This window comes from Neurospora crassa, linkage group V, assembly GCF_000182925.2.
Source record: "Neurospora crassa OR74A linkage group V, whole genome shotgun sequence".
In the NCBI taxonomy this organism is placed as follows: domain Eukaryota; kingdom Fungi; phylum Ascomycota; class Sordariomycetes; order Sordariales; family Sordariaceae; genus Neurospora; species Neurospora crassa.
This window is the reverse complement of record NC_026505.1, coordinates 546,163-571,702: the sequence shown is the minus strand read 5'-3', so window position 1 is coordinate 571,702 and position 25,540 is coordinate 546,163. Positions and strand designations below refer to the sequence as shown.

The window sequence follows — 25,540 nt, the reverse complement described above, 5'->3', positions numbered from 1 at the left end:
CGTGCTTCGTGTGTGACTGGAGTGGGAAAGTCGAAGTCAGAAAGATGTGAGCAGCGATGACCCTTTATGCTTTTCGGGGGAGGCACAGAGCCATCATGATGGGAGACACTCATCCATCAGAACGCAAAGTTTTTTCGCATAGAGCAGTCGAGGCAGGTGCCTAGCACGGAAGGGGTCACGTCTTCGTCCTCGAGGAAGCGTGACTCCTGAAATCTTCTTATCACTTGATGATCAACCTCGAAGTCACTTCTTTCCGGGCAAGAACTGGAGGTTTTACATCGCGATGACGGCGAGAAAGTCGAGCATCAAGTTCAAATTGGAAGTCGCGAGAGCCCTTTCGAGTTACAAGAAGCAGGTAGACGGGAAGTTACAGGTTGATAAGCCCTCAGAAGCGGAGAAGATGAGCCGTAAAGGTACCCGGTGACGGGAACATGCGTTTGGGCAGTCACTGGCAGTCACAGGCACGAGAAGAAGTGAAGTTGATCACGAATCCCAAGATCGGAAGATGGCAAGTTGCAAAACAGTACCAGGAAAGCGCGGACCCAGATTTGCCACAGGGAGCAGGAGGTCCAGTTACATGTATTAGATCATGTCAGAAGTACCTTACCCTGGATATAACACAGAACCTAACCGTAGAGGTGCCCGCGGAGCCCAGTTGGATTGTCTGCTACTGAAAAGTGAATCAGGGGCAGCCGCGGACTCAGAGAAATCCCGCAATGTCCATGGGCAATGGAAGAATGGGAAATCGAGAAGCAAGAATGGGAAACCTTGAAGCTCAAAAGATCGAGGATACACCCTTGGGTGACAGTCTTCGCAAAGAGTACCCGATCCGATCCAGCAGTCCAGCACGGCTTGTAATCATGAGAGCCTGAGCAGCGTTCGCCAGCGGGGCACATGGAGAGAACCAGGAAGGCGCGAGTTCTGGAAGCCCGGGTTGATTTCAAAGGACAGGCAGACATGGAAAAGTCCCAGACGTCGATGGAGACATGGAGAGATCGAGATGGAAGGAGAAGGTGCCCAACCAAAGACTTCTGACTTGGTGAGCATCAGATCTAGCGGTGGATCGGCTGAAATTCATGGATCGCGTCATGCGTCCCTTGTGCGGTTGAGTCCTCCAGTCCCAGGAAATTGGAAAGAGCCACCTCTGCCTCCTGGCTGAACCCAGAGTACTAGAGGTACCTCTCACTACCTCTAGGACGCAGTTTCACGCTCCTTCGCAATTTCCGGAGCCACTCTGGCTTCTTGACTCCAGCTTTGGCCTCCCGTCGTCTTCGTAATCCTTCGAAGTGTCCCCTAGCCGGAAGACGGCAATGAGGACTTGCCCGTACCTTGATGACTACCTCTACTGGTAATTTGCCCCGTAATCTCGAGCTGTTTTTCTCGACTGGAAAGAGAAAAGCACTTCCAGCCTTCCTCGTGGAGTTGCTCACAACCACAGAAAACTGCCCTTGAGTCATCACCCTTGTATCATGACCTCCACCTCTCTCATCAAGAGAAGGAAGGCTCGAAACGGGCGAGTGCTTGCCCAACCGCGATCGATGAGTCTGGCCGATCAGATTGCTCCCATCATCGCCTCATGTCACAACAAGCCCCTCCCTGGTCCTGCAGACGCCCATTTGAGGCCCCACCACCTTCAGATTTCTTTTCTCGGTCCCGTTGAATGCCAACCAAGGCGAATGGAAGAGACAAGAACGATAGACGCAGACCAATGGACAATGGAAACGAACGCGAGTGACAGACAACAAAGGTGTAGTAGGTAAACAAGAGACAGGAGACAGAGAAGAGTGGCAGTCGTCTTCACTTTGCTGTCAGCCATCTTGTGCATCAGACCGATTTTCTGCTGCAGGCAATGCTCGAAAACAATGATCCGCAAAGACTCGGGGTATTTGTTCTGACGTCCCAGCCCAGAAACTCAGGCATATCAACACAAGCCGGCGTATAGGTGCTTCTACGGTAGAGGTATGCCAGAATACGCGCATTTTATGCCCACAAAAAAAGAGTAGAGGTAGAGGACACATATACTGCCCCGAAGCACTGTAAACTCGAGTTCTGCGAGTGTCTTGTCCTTTCCTCCTAGGTGCATTTGTTTTAACGACGCTGGATCACCTTCGTGCAGACGTTTTCTAACCGACATAAATGTTGCAGTACCCCTCTACCTCTACCTGTATGCTTGATTCTCCCTGGTAGAAAATCAATGCCCCGAGGATTTGCGGTACGGCTCGGCGGTTTACGATGTTTACTTGTAAATTCGTTGTACGTGCATTGCATTTTTCTGCACCAACGTACCGCAAGGAAGTCCATTACATAGGTCGAGGCAGGCGTGCTGCACATGGTGCTGCAGTTTCAATATTTGCCCGATATTGCCCGCTGTGCTTGAAGCAGGGTGGTTGATGATGAATGACAGAGTTCCTCTTCATGACACGTGGTGAAATGAAGTGTCTACCTCGACATATAAATATGGTGATGCCCACCAAGCACACCACTAGTCTGAGGTCGTCTTATCGTCTTCTTTGTAAATTGCTGCTAGTTAGGTCAGTTGTTCATCGAGTGTACCGCCCATACCTAGGTCTTGATCGAGTTGACTTCGACCCTCTCATTATGACGAACGAACGCAGCGAGAAGACATCGTCACTTGGCCTTGTTAACTCTAGCAAGGAGCTCATTAGTGGTGCCTCTACCATCTTCGAATCGAGACTTCAGTTAGTACCGTACTGGGAATCTGCGCCCTTCGACATTGGATGTTGGGTCCAGGAATGAATATAAAGATCACATTGTCTCAGACTAAAACTTCCAATGTTGATTTAACATCCAATATCGAATGCCCTATAAGTGGAAAAAAATAGGTAGTCTTCTAGGTACCTTACCTTCTAATTTTCTAGAAGGTTAGAGGTCTCTAGAAGACTACCTTTAGGGGGATCTTCCAACTTTTTTTTTTTTTTTTTCAACTTTGAAAAATTAACTCCGAACGGGAATCGAACTCAAAACGTTAAGAAAAAAAGACACTTATCTTAACAACTTGGCCACTAGGCCAAATTATTTCTGAAAGTTTGGGTTGATTTCCTACTCTATATAGGGAAAACTACCAATTTGAAAAAAAAAAAAAGTCTTAAGTTTTTTTTTTTTTTTTTTTTTTTTTTTTTTTTTTTTTTTTTTTTTTCCTTTTTTTTTTCCTTTTTTTTTTTTCCAAAGTTTTTTTTTATAGCGCTTACCCACTATATTATAGGGCATTCAACATTGGATGTCAAATGAACATTGGAAGTCGAGGCGGTACCGCCTAAGCATTGGATGTCTCAAAACGCAATTTTCCGCTATGGTAGCCAAAGAGTCTGCTGAGATGTCCACCCAAGATAAGGCTACCAAGACAACAATGCCAGTCCAGCCCATTCCTCCACCTACCTCCAGCAACTCCAGCAGATTTCGTCGCTCGAGTGACTCCCTGGCGATATCCAACCGCTTGACCGACAGCCAGATTTTGTATCCTGGGTCTACCGAAGACGATGACGAGAGCGACAAGGACAACAAGAACAACGAAGACGACGAGATATACGACTCCATCTCTGGGAAAGAGACTCAAGATGCTGCGGATGATGAGTGCCTTGCGAGGTTGAAAGGGGATAGCTCTACTGCCTCTACCATGGAGACTTTCTCTAAAACCCCCGGGGAAAATGAGAATAAAAAGCACAAGACCTTCGATCGCTGGTTCATCACGAGACCGGTGCCCAAAAATCGCCCAAAACCTTTTCCCTCGGCACCTTTTCCAGCTCAGACTTTTCAGGCCACGAACCCCTCAACGCCTTTTCCCAGCCACGGCACTGTTTCGGCCACGTTCAACGCACACGGTGGCTTGTTCGAGAGTGCCTTCCAAGGCGGATTTTCGGAGCGGGCCGATGCGATCATCTCCATTGAAGGGCCGGGCATGGGCGGAGACAGACAATGGCCGATCGAAGCAACATTTGAGCTTGCGAAGGTCACTAACTCCGACAATATCGCACATCTTGACGCACACCCAGAAGAAAGACAGCACACCGGAATGATGGACAATATCCGCTGGAGAAACGCAAACTTGTTTCTCGCAAGGAAAAAGGGAGATCCGGACTATGATCTGGATCCTAGGGAATTTAATCGGCAGTTTGGGAAGCAAGCCCGGGAAGCAGAGCAAGCTGAAGAGGAGGCAGCAAAGCAAGCTGAGGAGGAGGCAGCAAGGAAGCGAGCTGAAGCGCTGTTAGCTTTCGAGAAGCTTTACGTTCTCCCCAGAGAGAACCTGCAGCCTTCACGTTTTGCCAAAGAGCTATCGACAACACATTCACGGCCGGCAAGAACAAACTCATACTTCTTTGACACCTTTGCTTCAAGCAAAAAGCCCAAAGAGTCTACAACGGAGCGTCCTGTACAAAGCGCCAAAACGTGGCCTGTTAGGAACTCGTTCACTGCGTGGAAGAAAGTGGAAGACTTCAATTCCAGGGCCAAAGAATCGCACATGGATGCCGAAAGCGAGACATTCGGGAGCATGGTCAGAAAACTTACGTTCGGATCGAGGAATCTGTAGAGGTAGTAGCTGTTAGGGCTGTACATGTTGGCTATTGACTGCCCCTATTTGGTAAATTTGTTGGGTTGTGTGATGTGGTGTACTTTACGACGGAGGAGGTGATCACGGGCGAGAGACGACGAACGTGGTGGTAAGATGTCTTGCTTGATTTAGGTCTAGATAATATGATGCGTGGAAACCAGCGTAGCTCTCAATCAATGAATTCTGATGATGATGATTCCATCTGAGTCTCGAAGGAGCTTGAGGCTCTGTTGACAGGCCTTATGGGTAGTAGCCCATGCCTGTGGGCACCAAGGCAGTGGCTTCCCATCGAGTCCCCAGCGGTTTCCCAGTGGGAAATGCCGTGTCATAAGGTACCTCTACCTACTTCAAGGCACGTCTTGTATGAAAGATGATCAAACCCCGGATTGGGGAACTTGTGGCGGATGTCGAGGAGCACGTTGAATTGAAGGAAGTCGGGCACCGTCACGCAAATCCTCCTCTCTTGTTCACTGGGTCGGTGTATACCATAGCGGGAAAATCACCAGCGCATCAAGCCTTGTTGGGGGGGTTCAACGCTTGCAATCTTCACAAGCCTTGTTGTGAAATCTAGCACTGTTGGCTCCCTAGCACTATTGTTCAAGGAAGGGCTCTTATTGGCTGAACTACTCCGTTCTTTCCTTTTTACCCCCCCCCCCCTCTTCCACCTTCTTATTTCCCTATATTAAAGGCAATAACGAACGGCTCTATTAATTATTTGGGCTAGTGGCTCAATAGTTTCTATCGTTGCTCTTTTTCTTGTGGTTGCTAGTTCAATTCCAATCGAAGGCAACTTTTTTTCCGTCGCGCGAGAAGTCTCGCCGAAGTGAAAGTGTGAATACCTTCATCCGAGCCCCTGCCTACCCCCAAATAAGTAAAAAAAAAAAAAAAAAAAAAAAAAAAAAAAAAAAAAAAAAAAGAAGAAAGGAAACCCCTTGTAGTAGCCTTTACAGAAGGCCACTATAGGGGTCTTTAGGTTTTATTATTTTACACCTAAATCCGACCAATCAGGGGCCTCCCTTAACCAATAGTGCTAGATCTCACAACAAGGCTGGGCCAGTTATCTACTCTAAGATTTGGAACTACCCTTGCAACCCCCTCTCAAGCCTTAACACTCTCCCTATATTTCCGCTGTGGTAGCGGCCTAGAGCAGGACAAACAGTGGCATTAGCGACGTGATGACAGACTAAAGAGAACCGAATATGAAGACCAATGGGTTGGAACTTGGAAAAGAAAGCGAGCACCTAGAGGTAAGGAACCAACATACGAAGAAGCCATTGCAGAAGCCACGGCATCAATAAACTGATCGGGTCCCAAGAAAAGTTCACCCGTCCCGGAGTCCTGGACGGCCAAGGAAGAACGAATACCTAACTCGAAAAAGTCAAGCCGGCGGCGCCGGAGCTACCTCCTGCAGGGTTTTTCAGGCACGATCCGGGCAGTTTGGGCTTACGGGAGGGGATGTACTTACGGGCTCCCAAACAAAAGAAAAACAAACAACGGAGAGTTTTAGGCTGGGCTGAACCACAGCTCGGCAGAAGACATCTTCATGCGGAAGGTGAAGCCGTCACCGCTGCCTTCGTCGTCATCGGCATCGACATCACCTGCCCAAAGGCCGACGGGGTGTTGTTTGGAGGTGCGTGTTTGTGTTTGAGGATCAGAGAGACGATCACCGAGCCATCAGATGAGCACTGCAAAGCCCAAAAGCAGCTCCAACTTGGCCTTGGGATCGCGGGACAAGTGGAAGGGCATTGTAAAAATTGAGTTGGGATGGAAGTCCGTCAAAAGGAAGTTCACTTTGATGTTGAGTGAAGAGGAAGAGAGACGGAAGAAAAAAGGCGAGGAGGGGAAAAGAGCGGATTTGGGGTCTCAATCACGGGCAGGCTTTTCCAGCCTTGTACCTACCAGGTGCCAGCAGGTAGGTACCATGACTATGACTGCTTTCCTTTTAGAAACGGACGGCTGACCATTAAGTTCGATCTCTGTTTGTCCTGCGTGCCTGCCCAGGTTCTGCAAAACACGCTCCGGAACCGACGGTCTACTGGATACACCCCACCTCTCCATCGATGCCATCCCTGCTGGTAGAGCAAGGCACATTTCTAGGCTGTTTTTGATGATCTTCCTTGAGAGACTGGATGGGAAGGAGGGAGATACTTGGCCTAGGTACCTCTGTACGGTAACGACTTGGTTGATCGAGTTCTTTCCTCCGTGCTCCTGGGCTCTCGGCTCTGAGAGACCATGCTGGCAGACATAAGGCCCCCTTCTTCCGGCCCCTTCGCTTTTCTGACCAGATTCACCATCTGAGCAGCGCCGGAAGAACAACAAGCCTGCCACAATGGTACCTACCGATACTGCCATCAAACACTGCATTGGTCGAGGCCATTTGGCGTCTCGAGGTACGCTCAACAGGATCCGCCCCGCATCAGCCCTTTGCCCCCGACACAACTTCAGCTGACTGCCCTGTTAAGAGGATGCCTCTGGACCCAAGGCAGGATATGGAGAGTAAAATGCACATGCAGCCCGCCAACAACCTTGAGGGTGGCCCGTCTCCGAGTTCGAACAAGGTACCTCAATTTACTGCAAAAACTGACGCTGCCCTTTATGATGTTCATGCACTCACTGACAATTTCGATGCAACGCAGGCTCTCGACATTGGATCTAGCGATGAGAATCTCACCCTGTCCCGACCTCCCGAAAAGATTACCCCCGAGACGGGAGTCCTCAAGATGGATCTTCAGCAACTTGATGCTCTGCCCAGAAGATCAACGAGCAATACATCGACCCAGTCAACAAGATCAATCTTAGCACCCGGCGAGCGGCTCTCAGAATATTTTTAGCGGGCGAGCACTGGCTCCCGTAAATTCTTGTTTGAGTCCCTTTTGTCCGAAACTATCCGCTTTAGGAACTCAACACTTGGTGGAGGAAGACAGGTGGCGTGGTGGTGGAAAAATATGAGAGGGGGACACTGGACTGTCTTGTATGATTTAGGTTGTTTGGGCTTTTCGACTTCGTCCGCTCTCTTATTCCTTTCATTCATTCTTTCTTTTTCTTTCCCTTTCTCTTTCTCATGTAGAGGTATTCATCCCTTTTCCATCTCATGGCAAAGCCTAGAGGTCACCTACTTGAGCAAACACGGCGGTCTCACTAGGAGGAAAACAAGCGGTCGCAACCCAGAAAACGGGAGGATTGTTTGCTCTTAGTTTCAGCAACAGATAGAGATGAGACAGAGGAACAAAACTCCAAGACTTCGGACCATTTACGAGACTGATATAGAAGTAAAGACAAAAAGTCATCTGAAGACGAAAAGGGAAGTCTTTTACTTCGTTTGTGTTGGAGCAAAGTGCTTCCATTACCTCCATGGTTTGTCAAGGTGATTAAGCGTAAAGTGAGGATTTACAGGATATAGGAGGAGGCACACAGTCCGGAGAAGTCGGCTTGGGATATGGACGACTACTTCTGGGCTCTACGACAGAAAGAAAACTCGTAATTTGTGTTGAGAAGACGCAACCGTGCGGTTATCGTCCTCTGAAAGATGTAGTACTTTAGAGGAAGTTAATTCTGGAGACATGAAACAAATCACTACCACTGTACGTGATATCTCGTGTCAGCGGAGGAATTGAAGTGTTCCTGCGCTCAAAGTCTTGCTCGTACCTCGCCCAGCATCAAGCGCCAGGCACCCAGCCGCACAACTCAACGCTAGCTGGAGGCTGCCACGAAGAAGGACAGGAAAACATCAGTTCAAACCAAGATTGCAGCCTGTCGTAATTTGTAAATTCACATCTCGCTCCTCCTGCACGGGCTCCTTTACCTAAGGTACCGTGACCCTCTTGCAGATGACCACATCCCTCTCCCCTGCCCCTGATGCGTCCCAACAGGAATTTCAAAAAGAAAAGCTCGGACAATTATTGCACTAGAGATGAAAGTTCGACGTCTTATTCCAAGCTATTCAGAATGATGCGATACATTGTAATTTTCACAATTTAGAGGTAGCTGGGGCAAATCGTCGAGTGTCCGTCTCGCCCAGTACGCGGAGGCAGCAATGTGGTCCAAGCTTGAAGACTGTGATCGGATGCTTGCTTTCTCCAGCCTCAACGAAGAGGGCCTGGATTTGTATATCTTGTGAAATTCTGGATGACCGGGAAATTTTGAAGTTGAGAAGAAAGTCGGGGCGCAAAGCCACAGTGTCTTACTTCGAAGAAGAATGGTGGAAGCCAGCACAAAGTCCAGTCGACATAAGTCGAGATGAGTTGCGAAGCACAGAAACACGCGGAATTGATATGGCTGGTTCAGATACAAATTCCTCTAAGCAATATGTGCCAAAGACTGTGGGCTTTATTCCACATGATTGAACAATGTTTGTATCGTAGAGGTATGCCTGACTGGAGTTTGGGATTCGAGCAAGGTCGCAGCATTATGGACTTGGGCTCTTCACTTCGGGTTCTTCGCCAGAAAAATGTCTCCGTATCCGAACTAAAAGTTGATGAAACCATTCAGGAAGTCAAGGGCAATGATCACGAGAATCTGCCTGCGAGAGCCGAAACCCCGCGGTCCGGGACCGAGACGTAATTCTCCAGACCACCCCGCCATCTCATAGCCGCTCCTGCCCAATTTTAAGACGGCGTTTGCCCTGCAGGGACACTAGACCGTAGCTTCTCCATTCTTCTTTATCTCGTCGCGTCTTTCGTCTCTTCTCCAAGTTCGAGACCCAGATATGCCAAGGGCTAGTGGCTCGATTTTTCCTTTCTGCTGTCCTGGTGACGTCCATTTCGTACAAGTCCCAAGGCAACCAACCGTCAAGAGATGGGATGATTTGAAAGTACTGCAGGCTCGTTCCAGCACTCTCACAATAGAACCGTGGATCATCCCCAACTTGCCCCTCCATAAAACCTTGCCCGGGTCCACGATTTCCTTCCCTCTTCTTCCTCTTTTCTTCTCCAGGTATTATCCCACCAGCAAGCTCTGAGTGAAGAAGTCCAAAGTCAAAGCAACCATCAGCAGCACCAGTGCCCTCTCTTTTGTACTTCATGCCATTCGAAGATCCTCCGAAGCTACAAGTCTCTGCCTGCCCAGCTCGTTACGACTTTGTCCCCTTTCCGGGTTCTCTGGCCGCCTCCCTCGATCAAGAAAGAACTTCCCCGGGCTTACCTCTCTGAGCTCGTCTCTCGGCGAAAGACGCCAAACCGCAAAAGTAAGATTACCAGCTTCTTTGCCTCTCTTTTGTCAGATCACTAACGCCTCACAGTCACCTCGCTTTTCCCTCTCGCTCCAAGGGGGAACTTCCTTGACGACCTTACCTTCAGCAAGGGCGTCAACCTTCCCTAGCACCCGAAGTTCTTCTCGCTCTCGTCCTCAACTGCTACTCCTGACTCTCCGTCGGTCCCTCTCCACGCCACAAACAAGCTCGACATCTAGCCCGAGTTTTGTCTCACCCGCTTCCTCCTCTTCGACGGAGACAAGGACTGTCCCGTCTCTCCACCACTGCTGCTCTCCAGACTTCTCACCAGGAAGTCAGCCCCTCCTACTCCCAAGCCCAAACCCCTCTACCTCCCCGTCGGCAACCAAGATGTGCATCCGCATCAACCAGCACTGGCACTGCCACCACCAGCACGGTGGTTGCAAGGGCAAGATCAACAAGCTCACCGACGACGACCCCATTCTCCCTCAATGGGCACCGTGTCAGCGCGCCCAACGGACCGGCGAGATGTGCGAAGAAGTCATGGTCATCCCCCAGCACTTGGCCATGTGCTGCCCCATGCACCACTCGCGACGGATTCGGCAACTTGAGGAGCTGTGGCGGAACGAGTGGAAGAACCAGGTGTTCGACCACTTCGCCCAGAGGCAGAAACACCTGTCGGACCGCGAGAAGGCAGACTGGCGTCGGGCCCGCGATCTGGAGAAGAAGCGGTGGGACGAGTTCCAGTGCAAACTGGAGCCCGTGTACGCTCAGCTGGGCAACCGGCTGAACGCCGCCGTAGTCCGCGCCTTTGGCATGACCTTCTACGAGCGCATCGAGCAGATCATGCTGGCTTTCGTCGCCGTTGTCCGCCGCCAGTGCGTCCTCGGCCCGGAGAACTTTGAGCGCGCCAAGAGACAGGAGGCTCGCGAGGCTCTGCTGGAGCTTGAGGAGAGAGATCGCCAGGCCGCTGCCGCTACTGATGGCCCGCCGCCGCCCATCCCGCCCAAGAGCAGCAAGAGGAGACAGAGGTCTCTGACCTCGGTCAGCCAGGGTGATTTGAAGAAGGCCCAGGATGCCCTGGTACAGATGTCATTGTCTGGCACTGCTGGTGGCTCAGCCCCAGCCCAAACCCGTCCTCTTCCTCCGGCTCCTGTTTCGACTGCCGTCGTCGCTGACCCCTCTTCTTCCTCGTCCGAATTCGGCCCTGACGATGACGCTGCAATCGCAAGTGCCGCGTCTGTCGAACATGCCTTCCGCCCTCCTTCACGCGGTTCCTCCGCTACCTCGTCTTCGGATGAGGACAGTGAAAGCGAAGACGAGACGCCCTTGCCCCGCAGGGACTTGTAGGACTCCAGCGTCAGCTGGGTCTACAAGAATCGCCCCCATCGTCCCGGGACCAGCGATACAAGGGCAATCACAGTGCTCCTCAAGACCTTGGATTCAAGTGCTGCAAACAGGCAATCATCGCCCCCAAAGACCTGGGACTCGGCGTATAACGGGCTTGAAAAACGACTCCTTAAGACCTGGAGCAACGTGAAGAGGCAACTTTAGCACTCCCCAAAGACCCAGGGCGAGGAAGACCACGGGCAAAGTCCTTCATTTCCGCTCCCAGAAATTTTCCCGGGTGAAGCGAAGTATGGGTTGAAAAAGCGTTCCCAAAGACCTGGAGTAAACGTGTTGGGCAACTCCTTCCGTTGAGGGGGGTGGGGTAGGGGAGGGGAGGCATAGGATCCGGAACTTTGATGGCGTCAGATGAACTGGTCTTTGGGTGTACTCCAGGGTAGTAACGCAAGCTCGTGCCCAAGAGAGGTAGGGTCTTGAGATGGTGGTGACAATGGAGTGTTGTTGGGGATGGTACAGGTAACTTTGGGTCATGTACCTCTCCGGTGTTGACTGGAGGGGATAAGATGTCGGTCGCTTCTAAGGTTTAGGATGGGCCCGGCTGGCGTGGTTTTGGGAGCTTTTCACAAAGGTCTACAGGCTGAATCATGCCAGACTTGATATCGTGACGCGTTGGGAGGCGCTGATGATGTTCTGGGATTCGCTAGTGGCGAGATCTTTGGTTTGAAGTTCCCACTTGGGAAGGAGGATTTGGGTTCGGGATGAACGCTTTTTTTGCGGAGTTCAAGGTTGATACCCTGGGTGATTAATTGATCTGGTTCTGGGCTGCGCTTGAATGTTTCACTTGGTGACTTACGCTCTTGTGAATGTGAATGTCAATGTGTGCCCTTCACTAAAACGACCAAGGTTTCGCCCTGCTTTCGCTTTGGATTTGTTTGCTAATTCACTTTCACAGATCGCAAGAGACCTTCGAAAAAAGAATAAAGTGTACAAGAGCCTGCCCTGGTCTTATAAGGCGCAACAAGACGCTTGCATGTCTCACAACCTGCGCACAAAGACGCCCCTACAAATAGGTGCCAAACCACCCCAGAAACGCCTTCGAACGCCTACGAACGCCGGGATCAATCCAGTCCCGAAGATTCCTTGTCCATGTCTCTTCACGTTCTCCTAACGCTACATTCTTTCCTTCCCTATCCTTCTCCCTCTCACTCTCTTCATCCCCTTCCGCGCCCCCCTTCCTCCCCTCAAACTTCCATATCTTCATCATCCGCCATAACCGTCACCTCCCTCTCCTCCCTTTCCGCCTTTTCCCTCCATCTCTCCTTCACCATCCTCCTCCAATGCTCCATCCTCCACCCATCCGCATCGTAGAGGTATTTACCTCTAACTAGGTAGATTGACATAAAGTTCTTTGACAAGAAAACGAAAGGCTGCAAGTGGCGGAAGGCTACCCCTACCAGAAAATCCGTCGTGATGGTGTGGCGACCTCGAGGCACATGCAGTCACTTGTTGATGAGCTCCGCTTTGCTTCACCGATTGCAAGGATGGTGTTATCCGGTTACTTCTCACATGTTGATGGAAACAGGCATGTAGAGGTAGCCACAAGTTCACTACAACTTTCCTGTGATGGAAAACAAGGTCCTCGTCAAGAGCCAGTCATCAAGAATGGAAGGACTATCTTGACAGAGCAAGAAATCCGCGTTATAGACGCGCCGTAATTTCCTCCAGGTATGAGAGACGGACAGACAAACACCCAAATACGCTATGGTCAGACATAAAGTTGGACAGAGTTCATAGAGGTAATGAATGCTCCTGGATAGAGGTAACTGCGGGAGAATACGCCAAACACACCAAATAGCAAGTCCAGGAGATAATAATTGGAATATTACGAAAAAAACACGGAAGAAGTCCAGAAAGACATGGGTTGGAAGGCACTGTAATTGCCGATATTCCTATCTGCTACCTGTACCTACACTACTTCTACCTACCTAGCTACCCTACCTACCTCTACTTACCTACCTACCTCTACCTACCAGTGGACACCTACTCTATGCTAACCCATTTAATCTGCAAACGAAGCCAAGTTCCAGCCCATGGAGTGTTGTTACTTGACCGCGTGGCTCCCCACAGGTACACGTACGGTCCGTCACCGGAACAAGACATGCCGAAGTTGAAGCTGCTTGCCATTGGATCTCGCTCAAAGATCATCTTGAATGATATCCTCAACCTGCAAAGGAAACCAAGTTCCAGTTCATGGAGTGTTGTTATCGCGTGGCTCCCTACGGTCTGCCACCGAAACAAGCACGAGACAGACCAAAGTTAAAACTGCTGGCCATGGAATTGCGCTCGAATATCATCTTCGATGATATCCTGTTGGAAGTCCGTGCTCTGGGCCGCCCATTCATCGTCACTCCCTTCCAGTTATTTAGGCTGCCCTGGTTTTCGTTTCAAATCAAGCCCTTTTAGTGATCGCCGTTTGCAGCCCATGACCTATCCCGACACTGGTAATCATAAAGTTTAAGGCCCCAGGCGATCAAATCGGCGTTGAGGATGGACTGTACGACGGCCCTAGCACCGACCATACCGGCGAAGTCGGAGAAGATAGCCTCGTTGGGCCCCGGATTTTTTCTGCAGTCTCGAAGCCAGTGTTAGCTTCTGACAAAGAAAGATGATGGATCATTGTACTTTGGATGTGTAAGCGAAGAAAGTGCTTGACTCTCTCAAAGAGGATGGAAGCTTCTGTATACCTCTATAGGATCGAATTGGAACGGGAACCAATTGTGCCAAGTGTGACACGGAGCGGTAGAGGAGAGTACCTAGGTACCTCTAGGTACCTACCGGAGTCGCAGAGACGGAAGCCGGGCTTGTCGAGATACTCGGGCGTTTTTTTTTCAGTCGAGGACGATGTGGAGCGGGCGCGGAGGCCGTGCCGTGGTAGACAGGACCTTCATAGCTGCCGGCCCGCTCCGTGTACTGACTTGTTGTTAGCACACATTCTCAGAGGGGTGGAGGAGACTAAAATCACCTTGAGAAGGTGGGGGATTGTGTCGTAGTAATGGAAATTGAACGGAGTGGACGCAGACAACAACGCGAGGCACGGAAGTGGTGATGAACTTGTTGATTGAAGAAGATGATGACGACAACGACGATGACGATGGCGATGACGATGAAGATGAAGATGAAGATGAAGATGAAGATGAAGATGAAGACGAAGAATCAGAGTGGGAAAAGAGGCGGGGGTGAGGAACCCTCGAATTAAGTACAAGGATTCGTGTGTGGCTTGAATGCCAACTTGGGTGGTTGATGAGAGCTGGTGAGACCCGGAGGCAAGTGTCGAACAACGTAGAGGAACTTGTAGTTTCTCCATTTGGGTTCAGTTTGGTCAAGAAGGAGATGTGACCGACGAGGACGGCTTGAACGGAAGTAGACAGGACGAGGGGACAACGAGACCCGGACCATTGCCTCTTCTGAGTGTTACTGCCAGGCACCAAGGCACGCCAGGCACCTCGAGTGTCCAGACATTGAGGCTTATCTCCCTCCTCCTTGTTCCTTCCTCCCAAGCCTCGCCTCTGTATGTCACGCCCTCACCTTATTTGCCCGGCTTCAGGTCGTTCCGAGGCCATGCAATAACTCCGATCCCTCAACCAGACCTGCTACTACCAGGCAACAAGAGCACGCCTGGCAACTTTAGATCAATACCTGGTTGCGAGGACTTTCTTCCCCATTGAGGTTCTCCTGGTTCCTTCCTCGACGGATTCACCTCTTGTCAAGCACCCCTCTGGTTCGCCAACTTCGTGCGCTCGTGCAGGCACCAGGGCACACCTGGCAACCTGAGGTTCTAGCTTCGAGGCCAATGCCCCCTGTTTCTCGTTCCTTCCTCCCAAGACTCCACCGCCTCGCCTTTTGTCAAGCTTTCCACTCAGATTACCCTTATCCGATGGCAAGCGTTTGAGGTCATGCGTCCCAGTATTGGCTCTGTCTTTGAGTTTGTGCGAGAGGCGGAAAGAATTCCCCTCCCATACTCCGCTTCCCGCCATGTATTTAATCCTCGTCCTCTTCCCTCTATGCTCTCTTCCAAATTTCTTCTCCATCATCCCATCAATCTTCTCTCAAGTCTTGCATCCCAAGCTGTGCCACCAGCATGACTCAACAACGACATTCTCTCCATGTCCTCCCCGATCAACCTCCATTTGGTCATCATCGCTGATGGAAGTCAGAGGTAAGCCAGGTTGACGTTTCCTGATTCAGTTTTCTTTGGTTCCTTTTCTTCGCGTTCGAACCAACATGAAGACGACGATGGTCTTGATCAGATCATGTCCACCCCCTACCACTTCGATCTTCGGATGAAGTTCTGACACATCATTGACAACACAAAGAGCACTCTCTCAAGACGTTCATCATCACGTTCCTTCTCTCCTTTTGAGTCAATTTCTGCCAGACCATCATCACAAAAGCCACCTAGTGAGTAAACCCACCGCTCGATCCCAGGTTGAGGCAGTACACTGCACAAACAGTTGTTGTGATCCCATGTTCTTCCAACGGGGCGAAGTTCTCCGTTGAAGGCAAGATTGAACGCCAGAGGTACCACAAGCCTGAGGGCAACCTGACCAAGAGCTTGACTTGACTGTCAAGCAAGGTTGCTCGAAAGGTCACTTCTCAATCCTCCCAGTCTAGCCCAGTGGCCTACCACTACACCACATCCCATCCGTCATGTTCTTCGCCACCTTATCCAGACACAAATGCTAACCACTCCTTCTTCTCCCCTCCAGGATGACGGCCGACGTAGCGCATCGCCTTGTTGACAACTTCAAATGCCGGGCCCGGCCAGCGCCTTTGTCGACCTTCCGGCAAGGCAGCTGATATGCCACAAGCGGCTGCCGGGCCCCCGCGTTACCGCGCGGAGCGCCTGAACAGCACGAATACTATACCAGGCCGCCTCTTGTCGTCCCCGATGGGGCGGACAGAAATGGTTCGCACGCCCAGAAGATAATCACATCTGCGCGTCAGCTAACTCGGCTTCGGCTTCGGCTTCACAGCTGAAGAAGATTCGCCATCGCTATCTCTAGAAGCGCCATACACAATGGGAGGCGATGCTAGCCTCAACGCTGGCGGACCCAAGGATACGACCACATGCAATGGTGAGTTCTCATGTTGCTGTCGGGTTTCTTGCTGTCATGTTTGATGGAATGTCAGGCTAATACATGCCCGGTTCCTTGCTTTCAGGTCGGCGCCGTACTCGGCTCTGTCAATGATGGCGCTGGGGGTCATGACAGTCGGGTTTGCCAGCATCAATATCAATTTGCGTGGGGATTCGCATCTCCGAGGAGGGCCAAAGGGTGCGCAAAGAGACGGACGCCGTCTCGGGCGAAGGACGAAACAGCCGACAGACGGTGGTGTCCCAAACCCCGAGCAGGCTGGTGGTCCGAAGTCAACTCGACCCAGTTCGAACTGATTTATCGCTGCCAGGACTGTCTTGCCTAGAACCAGGGAGATGCGGGCATGGAGTCCGAGAACACAAAAACAAAACACAAAAAAAAAAATTTAAAATTTAAATTAAATTAAAAAAAAACCCCCAAGAAAAAGAAAACCATAGAAAAAAACACAGAACAAAGACTCCAGAGAGGAAATCTTGGGTGGGGTTTGTGGTCGTGGTTTTGACCGTGGTTGTTATGTAGAGGTGCTCATGTTGCTGATGTTGGTGTTGGTGGTGGTGGTGGTGGTGGTGGTAGTGGTGGTGTTGGACATGTCTGACAGGAGTAACTCGAGGGCCAGGCAAAGAACTGGGGCAATGTACATGTAGCAGCACGTAGAAATGTATTAGATAAACTCTCATAAATGATTCAAGCGTGATGTTTTTGTGAAGAAGCACTGCAGAAGCCACTTGGCCTTTGCTTCCGTTCGCCTTGTTTGTATCCAATTGCCTTTGATTTTTTCCTCCCTTTTGTTTCCCCCAATTGGCAAAAACTGACCGACTTTAATCCCCGGTCTCAGGATTCCACAAGCTCTCCCCCAACTTCTCGGGTCCCTCGCCCATAATCTCTGTCCACGCCTCCTTAAGCGCCATCCTCTCAAACGCAACATCATGATGATGTCCCTTGGTCTGCCAAATGGTGGCCTTCTCCTGGACATCCTTCCACCCCGGCATATCTGCGTCCTCGGGGGTATCCCGATGTTTCCCACCATTAATGTCCGACTGCGCGCCTCGTTCCGCCATGCCTATCCCGCCAATGTACTCCCACTGCGCCATGACCGGCGGGAACAAGCTATACGCCACTAGATCCCGACTCATCACCATCCTCCGAATCAACAAATCCACAGGATTATCCAAATCCATCGCACCCCTCAACAACAACTTCGCGGCCCCCGTATGACTGATTGCATATGCCGTCGTGCACGTAATCCCCCCACTCTTCCTAATCACCCTCTCCTTCCCCATCTTCTTCCCCCAGTACTCCTTACCCGCGGGTACACTTTCGTCGTCATAGACTAGCTTGATTTCGCGGTCCTGGGAGTACTCGAAGCACTGGCCGATGCTGAACAAGTCCCAGTGTTCAGACAACCAGGGGTCGTCGGGGTTGGGTTTGATGGGGCCATTGTCAGAATAGGAAGGGGAGCCGTGGACGTTGTGGTTGTTGGGAGATTGGTAGGAAGGGTCGTGGACGGCGGTGGAGTTGATTTGGTTGAGGAAATCGATAAAGTGCGTGTTGAGATTGGACATGATGGATCGGATGTTGAGGTCCCAGGCGGCGTCGGATTCGAGAATCAAGATGGGGGGGAGGCGGTGGCGGGTCATCTGGGACCAGATCTAATAAAAGGGTGTTAGTGAGTACGAGTGGGGTGGAAGATGGGGTGAAGAAGGGGGTGGGAGATGGGTAGGTAGGAAAAGGGGGCAAGAAGAAGGGGGTGGAAGAAGGGGATGGATAAAAGGTGGCATGGGGGAGGAGGGTGGAGAGCGGTTGGGGTAGGGAATTGTGCGTGGGTGGGTAGTGGTAGGTGATGGGATTAAGGTAGAGGTAGGTGATTGGGGGAGACTGGAATTCGGTTTGAAAGCAGCAAATGGGGTTCACGTTGGGATTCTGCAGCAGCAGATGGGGGTGCACATGGTCGGGGATGGAGAAGTTGAAAGGGGGGGTTTGTGCAGGGTTAACAGCTTCTTTGGGACACTCCGGAAGAAGGTTGGAGTGTAAGGCCAGTGAGGCTATGGCAAGTAGTTGACGGTTGGTGGGAGGGAAAAGACAAAAGAGAAGAAGAAAAAAAAAGGGAATACAAAAAAACATACATTAGCATGAGCTCTCCAACATCCCTTCTCCCCCACCCTGAGCCTTCCCGGCCGATGCGTAGGCGGCATCCCGGCGGGATCAATCTCATCCGCCTCCACGGCCGGGGCATCCTCAATATCCAGCCCGGACATGTACGCCTGCAGCGCCATGGCGTCCTCGCGGTCATAGCGGGCCTTCATGTTGATGTACTTGATGGCGTGGAAGCCGAGGGTGCTGTTGCCGGCGTTCTTCTGGGACAACTCGAGGAGTTGTTCGGGAGTCATCTGTTCGTACTTGGATCCCTCATGTTTCCCTCCTCCTCCTCCTCCTCCTTGATTGGCCTCCGGGTAAGGTTCATAATGATTGTTATCCTGGGCTGCCGAGTTTCCCCCAGGAACGGCAATGGGATCGGTTGATGTCTGGAACGTACTGGCCAGTGCGGACCGGTACCTTTCCAGCACAAAGATGGTTAAAAGGACAAAGATGACTAGGGCGATGCGGTGGATATGTCGGTAGGAACGCCAGTGGGCGACAAGTGCTGAGAAGGACGACGAGATCTTCGAGAAGTGACCCGTCGTCCCGGTCTGCTCGCCCAGCAACATGATGTTGTTGGAACGGGGGGGCAACCAGCACTATTCGGGTGTGCTCCGAATGTAGGTAGATTACCACCTAGACAACCGCCTCTGTTTGGGGCCTCAGCGGTTGATGGAACTAAAGGGGAAGTCGGGAGCGAGGGCGAGAACTAGGGCGGAAAAGGGAATGGCGTCAATTATATTATCTGCATGATCGTCGGTGCGTGCCGAGGAAGTGGTCGAGGGCAGATGCTAGAATCGCCACTGAGCCGTTAAGGTGTAGTGTAGGTATGCTGGATGAAGCAAGTGAAGTGATGCAAAAGTACCTCTAGGTAAAAGGTAAGGTAGGTAGAGGTATGGAAGAAACTGCAAAATAGGTCTTCTTGGACAAGGCCTGTTGTTTCGAAAACCCGGTTACCCCGGAGCGGCCAAGAATCCTGAAATCGGGGCTGTCGATACGCGGATGATCCCAGTATATCGCGTGGAGTTGATCGATGGTCCCCGCTGTCGTCTCGTGTAAGTGAAAGTGGAGAGTGGACCCCTTTTTTCTTCGTCTGAACTTGGTCGGATCGGGATCTTGGAAATCAAGACGTCAAGGAGATGGGAGGCAGCAAAGTTCCAAGGAAGAGGCAGAAAGAGAACGAAGCACATATGTGAATGCAAACTGTGGAGGAGGGCAATACCAACTACATAAACTGCTCTTTGTCAAAAGAAAGACATGACGGGAAGGTAGGTAGGTATGCAGCACGTAGGTATTGAACCCGCCCCCCATCTCCCTTTTTCAGACAAGGGCCGTGGGAACTGGGATTGAAAGCCACCGCGAACAGGAAAAGAGGAGATGATGAGGCTGGAACTGGAACTGGAAATGGCAGTTGAGTGACCTCCTGAGACATCCACATGCAGATTCAAGTCCCGCTCGGGGGGCAGACGATGCCGTCGCGATTAGTGTAAGGCATTCGATAGTCCTCCCATCCAGGCCTATCCCAATTCCGATGGGGAATTTTCAGGCAGCCTCCAAGGTATGAGAGTACCTTGTAGAGGTACAAACCCATGCTTTCTTGTTGGATGGCTTCCCTGGCTCCGTGACTGGAAACTCCCTTGATACGAGGTAGTGTAGACTACAATCCTCCTCTACACGGGCAGATGGTGGTGCACTGCCCTCCACACCCTGTTCTTTACAGGACCGAAAACAGATTGGTCAGGGGAATTGAGGGAATTGAGATAAGCACCTACTGCATAGCATGCAAGCATGGGGCAAATCCTACCACACTTCATTGACCCCGGAGGAAAATCCGCGCATACGAAAGACCAAGAAAAAAAAAATAGGGGACCTGGGCGATCTGTAATGGAACCACTGCAATGACGATGAGTGAGTGAGGGACAGTTGCCAGTTTCCACTTTGTCGAACCTTGTAGGGCCTGCAAGGATTCCCAATGTCGACAGGGAAGTTTTGCTGCAGTAAAGCTTGTCCAGTTGCAGTCGACCAGGCACACCACTTGGTTGGTGCATCCAAATCATGACGGTGGGGATGACCCCATGGAAAAACAAGTGGTAATCTTGTACCGAGGACCCAGTGTGCTGAGGCTGAAGACGACATGGCGCCACCAATAAATACCAAGAGCATGGCGGCTGTGTTTTTTGGGGCACTGGAGGGGGGGGATGATTGGACGGTTTCTTGGTTTCGTGTCACCGTTTTCGAAGGGGTGCCAATCCAATCTCACTCATTGTCTTGCTGTTGGTGTTGGTATGTGTCGGCAAGTTGCTGAGGTCATGTCTCTCTCCCTGTGCCGTGTTCGGTTGCTTCGGGTTTGCGGACACGACTGACTGGTGAACGGCTGAGAGTGATGGTGGATGAGAAAAGAGTCTCTGCCGCCCTCGCATACCAAGCAGCCAGTTCCCTGCGAGGGACTAGGTCTAGTCTAGAGTCCACCCCTAGGTATGGAGCCTCAGCCACGGTGGTCCATGACTATCAAACCGGCCATTGAAATTGAGGGGATTGTCATGGCAATCTATCTGCAACAACCTGTGCCTCTGGCACTCACATATGCCCCCGCAATCGGTTCCTAGCATAGGTAGGTGAGAATGAAAACAATGAAATGCAAGGGCAACATGGTGTCCCCCAAGAATGTTAAATGGAATGGAAGCACAATGCCACCGGCAGTCATGCTCGAGGACTGCAGTGAATCTCTGCCGCTCGCGGTCGATCCTGGGAAAAAGCTTGGTACAAGTTGAGCACGGGCCATTCTGTCACTCATTAACAGCTGTCAGAGGCACGTGACGTGAGAGGCCCTGCCTGGAACAACCCCGAGCAATTGTGTCATCCGTCCTGTTCCGTTCGTCAGCTTCAACATTGTCCCCATTTGCTTACCTACTCAATATGGTCTGCTTCTCTCTCTGTTGCATTCAACAACCGAGGATGGAGTGAATGCTGGGATCACAGGGGCTATCAAGTGTGGCAGCCTATCACACGAAGGCCTCTCTTTTCCTCAACACCGAACACGAAGGACACGATGCTTCCATTCGGGATGGACGATTCCCCGAATAGATCAACAGTCTTGGCACAATCAAGCGATAAAAGCTCCATTCAAGCAGCTTCCACAACAGCTTCTCGCAGAACCCCCAATTCCCCTTGCTTCCCCAAGTCAACAATGAGGGACGTAGATGCCCATCATGACGAACGCCAAGGCGCGTGCGTAGTTGATCCAATTCGAACCGTTCATCATCTACTACATCTATAGAAGGGCGCATCCATTGAACATTTTTCTCGAAACTTGTCCCATGGCCCGTCGATATCGCTTCTTCCACCGACTTCGAGGGTTCTGGAAATGCATCTTGCTCAAACTGGCTGCCTCCCTCCCTCCGTGTAGCTCATGCCCATTCCCTGTTTGACCCTTCTCGGGCCTGCTCGAGCGATGTAAGGGTCGCGTTGTTAGACTCTAGGGCCCGGTTCATTGGACTAAACATCCGGGAGGTTGCAGACATACATCAAATGGTCGCCTGGAATATATGCCGGGTAGAGGATGGAACGGGACGACATCATCACATCTGCCCAGCGGCGAGAAATTCTGAAATTCGAGGCTTTGTTTGGTGAACTGGAAGAGGACACAAGCGCCAGCGCGCACAATCATTGATGATAGAGGTCCCTATGATAGAGGTATCCCGATAGACGCTTTCAATTATCCGGGCATTCGGGGTCTGCTATCATGAAAGGATCCTTGTAACATTCATTTATTACATCTCTAACACTCCGATATCCACGTCTACACTGTCTACCTTGCCCTTTGTCAAACCATGGATGGGTATCATTATTATTGTTATTATTACCTCTATCATTATCATTTGGGTATACAACGCTGTCCCTTAAAATCATCATCTTCCTGTCCAATCCTCCTTCGACAGCAACAAAACAACATCAGTGTGCAAATCTAAAATCCAGCCTCTTCGGCCCCTCATCCAGGGTAGTCAACACATAGTCCCGCTGCTCCTCCGGCGTCATGGCCTTCCACTTCTCCTCCTTCACCTTATTTCTCCATACATAAAACGCCTTGGTCAGATAAAACAGCACGATATTCAAGCAGACCATGGCCAGCAATACCTTATTCCCCCTCTTGTACAGCGGCTTGTCGTCCTCGCGGTAGATATTATCGTAGATAATATTGCCATCCTGCACAAACATGATGTACAGCGCCGTCGAAACCGCTCTCGTCTGCACGCTGTTGCTGTTCTCAGCAGTCCAAGCGACCAGGATGGCGTGGCAGTACGGGTACGACAAGATACCGATTAGAAGAGCATAGCGGACCCAGACGCCGGCGTCGGGCAGGGCAACGATGGCAGCAAAGAAGGAAAGCATCCACCACTGCGAAAGGGAGGCGATGAAGCCACGCTCCTTGAACCGCCTGGAGAAATACGAAAGGATGACCAAGTTGCACGCGAAGAGGAAGTAAGCGGGGATGGTGAGCAGGTTGGCTTGAAAGACGCTGAAGCCGTGGGTGCGGAGAATCAGACTCAGGTACTCGCCGGGCGGACCGGGAGGGATGTAAGCGCACACGCCGACGATGTAGAGCGGCCACATCTCCCACTCCTTGAGGGCCTTGAGCAGTCCCTGGGCCGAGACACCCTCGCGGTTGTTCATGTCGCCCTTGGAGGGATCATCGCGCAGCAGGCGGTTGACCAGGATGAATTCCTCGCGCTCCGAGAACCAGCCGTCCTTTCCGCGGAACCAGGATTTGGTCTGGCAAGGACCCGGGGGCATCAGGACGAATGCGCAGATGCCGACGACGAAAGACATCAGGGCCTCGATCAGGAACAGCCACTGCCAGCCACTCCAGCCTCGGATTCCCCGCATCTGCAAAATCCCAGCGGCCATGAGAGAACCGGCAATGTTGACGGTCGACAAAGCAGTCCAGAAGAAAGCCAAGCGGAGAGGCATTTCGTTGGACTTGTAAAAGTACGTCAACCACAGAACAATTTCAGGGATGAAGCCACCCATGGCAAAGCCCATAAGCGCCTTGATGACGTAGAAATGCGCTCTTTTCGTGATCCAGACTTGCGCGCCCGACAGGATGGACCAAGACACGATTTGCATGGGAACGAAGCGATCAGCGCCGAGCTTCTTGGCTACGAGGCCAGAGGGAAGTTCAGCGAGCAGGAAGGCAGCAAGGAAGATGGTTTGACCATAGTTGAAGTCGTTTGTGTTCATTCCTGGGATGCGTCAGTACTACCTACACCTCTAGGTAGAGGTATCCAAAGTCGACATGGATACAAGGAAGGGCAGAACCACGACATGGAAGGACTGGACATACCTACGTACCTAGCTCCGGCAACATATCATCGCTAATAGCCCGGTTGATACTCTTCCGATGCAAGTCCAAGCTGCAAAACATGATCCAAGCCCAAAACACGATGCGAAAGTCCATCTTGCGCACAAGCTTGCGCTCCTCCGACGCGTCCCATTGGAACAAAGGGTCAAATCGGTGCCGGTTCTCGTACCCGGCGCGCTCGTAGACCTCCGCCCAGTACGCAGCAATGGCAGGGTCGCTGAAGACATGGTGATCGGGCGTTGAGCCGTAGTTGTTGCTGGCGTCTTTGGTGCCGCCGCCGCCGCCGCCGACGAGTTCTTCTGTAAGTGAGACCTGGTACACTGAGGCCGGTGACGAAACGCCCGTGACGTCTTTTAGGAATCCAAAGGAAGTGGAAGTGGTTGTAGAGATCGTGTTCTTTTCGTCTTGGAAGGTTATTTCTAGAGGTGGCATGGCTGCGGAACGGCTCGGGGGCCTTCGAGTGATTGAAACCTACCTCTAGAGGTACCTATCCTACCTACCTTGAAGCGGGGAACGAAGTGGGAGTCGAGGCAGCCTAGGTGGGAGAGGGAGGCAGTTTATTCGAGGTTGGCGTCGACGAATTGAAGGCGCACGGGATGAGACTCTGCTACCTACGGCTTTGGTCTGGTTTGGTGCTCAAGAGCATCGTCGCGGAAGCCCAAGACATGGCGACCGACATCAACATCGTACCGTGACGCGAATTATATGGCAATCCGTTGGATAGCCCGGTCTGGGTGACAGCAGAGAAACTCGGTAGCAACTCGGGACATTTGGTGTTGACAGCTGCGGATGATCTGCGTCATCAACATGTCGATCAATCCCGTAGATTCAAGCGTTGTTGGTCCTATGTTGGGAACCTAAAGGAAAAGGCGTGTCTAGGTGCGGATGGCGCCATCATGGGTGAACACCTACCTGGGCATGTAAACATCAAGGATGCGTCCATCCACTACAGTACCCTAGGTAGTCAATCTCAATAGCGCAGGTGTCGGCATATTTGGAGGGTGAGGGCACCTGATAGGCGGGCCTCTTGTCGATATTTCGGTTGGACGTAGGTACCTACCTACCTAGGTACCTAGGTATTATAGGGCAGTTGTTGCACGACATCAAAGACAGATGAACGAAATACCGTTCTCGCACAGATTATATTATTGAAGGTCTCGGTCAGGCAGTTGTGCTTGGATGCTGGCCCGCAATAGGACGGAGCGTCGTGCGATTCAGACGATGCAGGACTGGAACTAGAAACAACCTAAGTTGGACTAGTAAAAGCTCCACCATGCATCTACGGCTAGCCAAGACGAGAACAGCGATGGTATAAGTGTCATGGAAAACAAGTGGAAAGTTTAGATGTTGTGATACTTGGTGATGTTTCGAACGATGAACGTCGTGGTTCATGTCGAGGGGGGCGCAGTCGGCTGGGCTTTCTCGGCTTCGTCATGGAAGTTAGCGCGGTCTTGACAATTCTCATCAGCCTCAGTCTTCCGAAAAACTGGATGGATTAAAGTTTACAAAGCTTGAAGCCCGTTCCAAGCTACCTACCTACAACCTCTATGAGTTCGATGGTCGTTCTTTCGGGAAACGACCTGACGGTTCTGGTGACGAGTCCAGACACACTCCAGGCGCCGGGGAAACGCACGGCAGTTCTATGTCGATGCACGCGTCGATCACGATCATCATTGCAGGTTCTACACACCATATACTGCAGCTTCATGATACTTGTCATGTGCAGTGATTGATTTATTGTCTACGCGACTCAAAGATGGCAAAAAGGCATTTGCCTCTATACATTCCACTTTCATCTGAGGTGTGCCACA

At 51.3% G+C, this 25,540-nt stretch overlaps 5 protein-coding genes and 2 non-coding genes across 7 annotated transcripts; 4 read left to right on the top strand and 3 right to left on the bottom strand.

Annotated features, from left to right (window-relative positions):
* Positions 1 to 3,367: 3,367 nt before the first annotated feature.
* On the top strand, positions 3,368 to 4,546 carry NCU09836 (hypothetical protein; the record flags this gene model as incomplete). The annotated part of the gene is made up of 1 exon (XM_953442.1): positions 3,368 to 4,546. The coding sequence occupies one exon, from the start codon at positions 3,368 to 3,370 to the stop codon at positions 4,544 to 4,546; it is 1,179 nt and encodes a 392-aa protein (XP_958535.1).
* A 130-nt stretch (positions 4,547 to 4,676) lies between these two features.
* On the bottom strand, positions 4,677 to 6,331 carry NCU14057. The gene has a single exon (XR_897922.1). It is a non-coding gene; the product is annotated as a ncrg175 (non-coding RNA).
* A 565-nt stretch (positions 6,332 to 6,896) lies between these two features.
* On the top strand, positions 6,897 to 7,398 carry NCU09835 (hypothetical protein; the record flags this gene model as incomplete). The annotated part of the gene is made up of 3 exons (XM_953441.3): positions 6,897 to 6,957; positions 7,013 to 7,125; positions 7,204 to 7,398. The coding sequence occupies 3 exons, from the start codon at positions 6,897 to 6,899 to the stop codon at positions 7,396 to 7,398; spliced, it is 369 nt and encodes a 122-aa protein (XP_958534.3).
* Positions 7,399 to 10,124: 2,726 nt separating this feature from the next.
* Positions 10,125 to 11,084, top strand: NCU09834 (hypothetical protein; the record flags this gene model as incomplete). Its single annotated transcript, XM_953440.1, has 1 exon — positions 10,125 to 11,084. The coding sequence occupies one exon, from the start codon at positions 10,125 to 10,127 to the stop codon at positions 11,082 to 11,084; it is 960 nt and encodes a 319-aa protein (XP_958533.1).
* A 5,710-nt stretch (positions 11,085 to 16,794) lies between these two features.
* NCU09832 (hypothetical protein) lies at positions 16,795 to 19,614 on the bottom strand. The gene is made up of 2 exons (XM_953438.3): positions 18,358 to 19,614; positions 16,795 to 17,883 (listed from the first exon to the last, which is right to left on the bottom strand). Exons 1-2 carry the CDS (start codon positions 18,937 to 18,939, stop codon positions 17,053 to 17,055), a joined length of 1,413 nt encoding a protein of 470 aa, XP_958531.3. The 5' UTR covers positions 18,940 to 19,614; the 3' UTR covers positions 16,795 to 17,052.
* Positions 19,615 to 21,576: 1,962 nt separating this feature from the next.
* On the top strand, positions 21,577 to 22,272 carry NCU14056. The gene is made up of 2 exons (XR_897921.1): positions 21,577 to 21,823; positions 21,888 to 22,272. It is a non-coding gene; the product is annotated as a ncrg10 (non-coding RNA).
* A 49-nt stretch (positions 22,273 to 22,321) lies between these two features.
* Positions 22,322 to 24,161, bottom strand: NCU09831 (hypothetical protein; the record flags this gene model as incomplete). The annotated part of the gene is made up of 2 exons (XM_953437.1): positions 22,322 to 23,610; positions 23,720 to 24,161. The coding sequence occupies 2 exons, from the start codon at positions 24,159 to 24,161 to the stop codon at positions 22,322 to 22,324; spliced, it is 1,731 nt and encodes a 576-aa protein (XP_958530.1).
* Between the last annotated feature and the right edge of the window lie 1,379 nt (positions 24,162 to 25,540).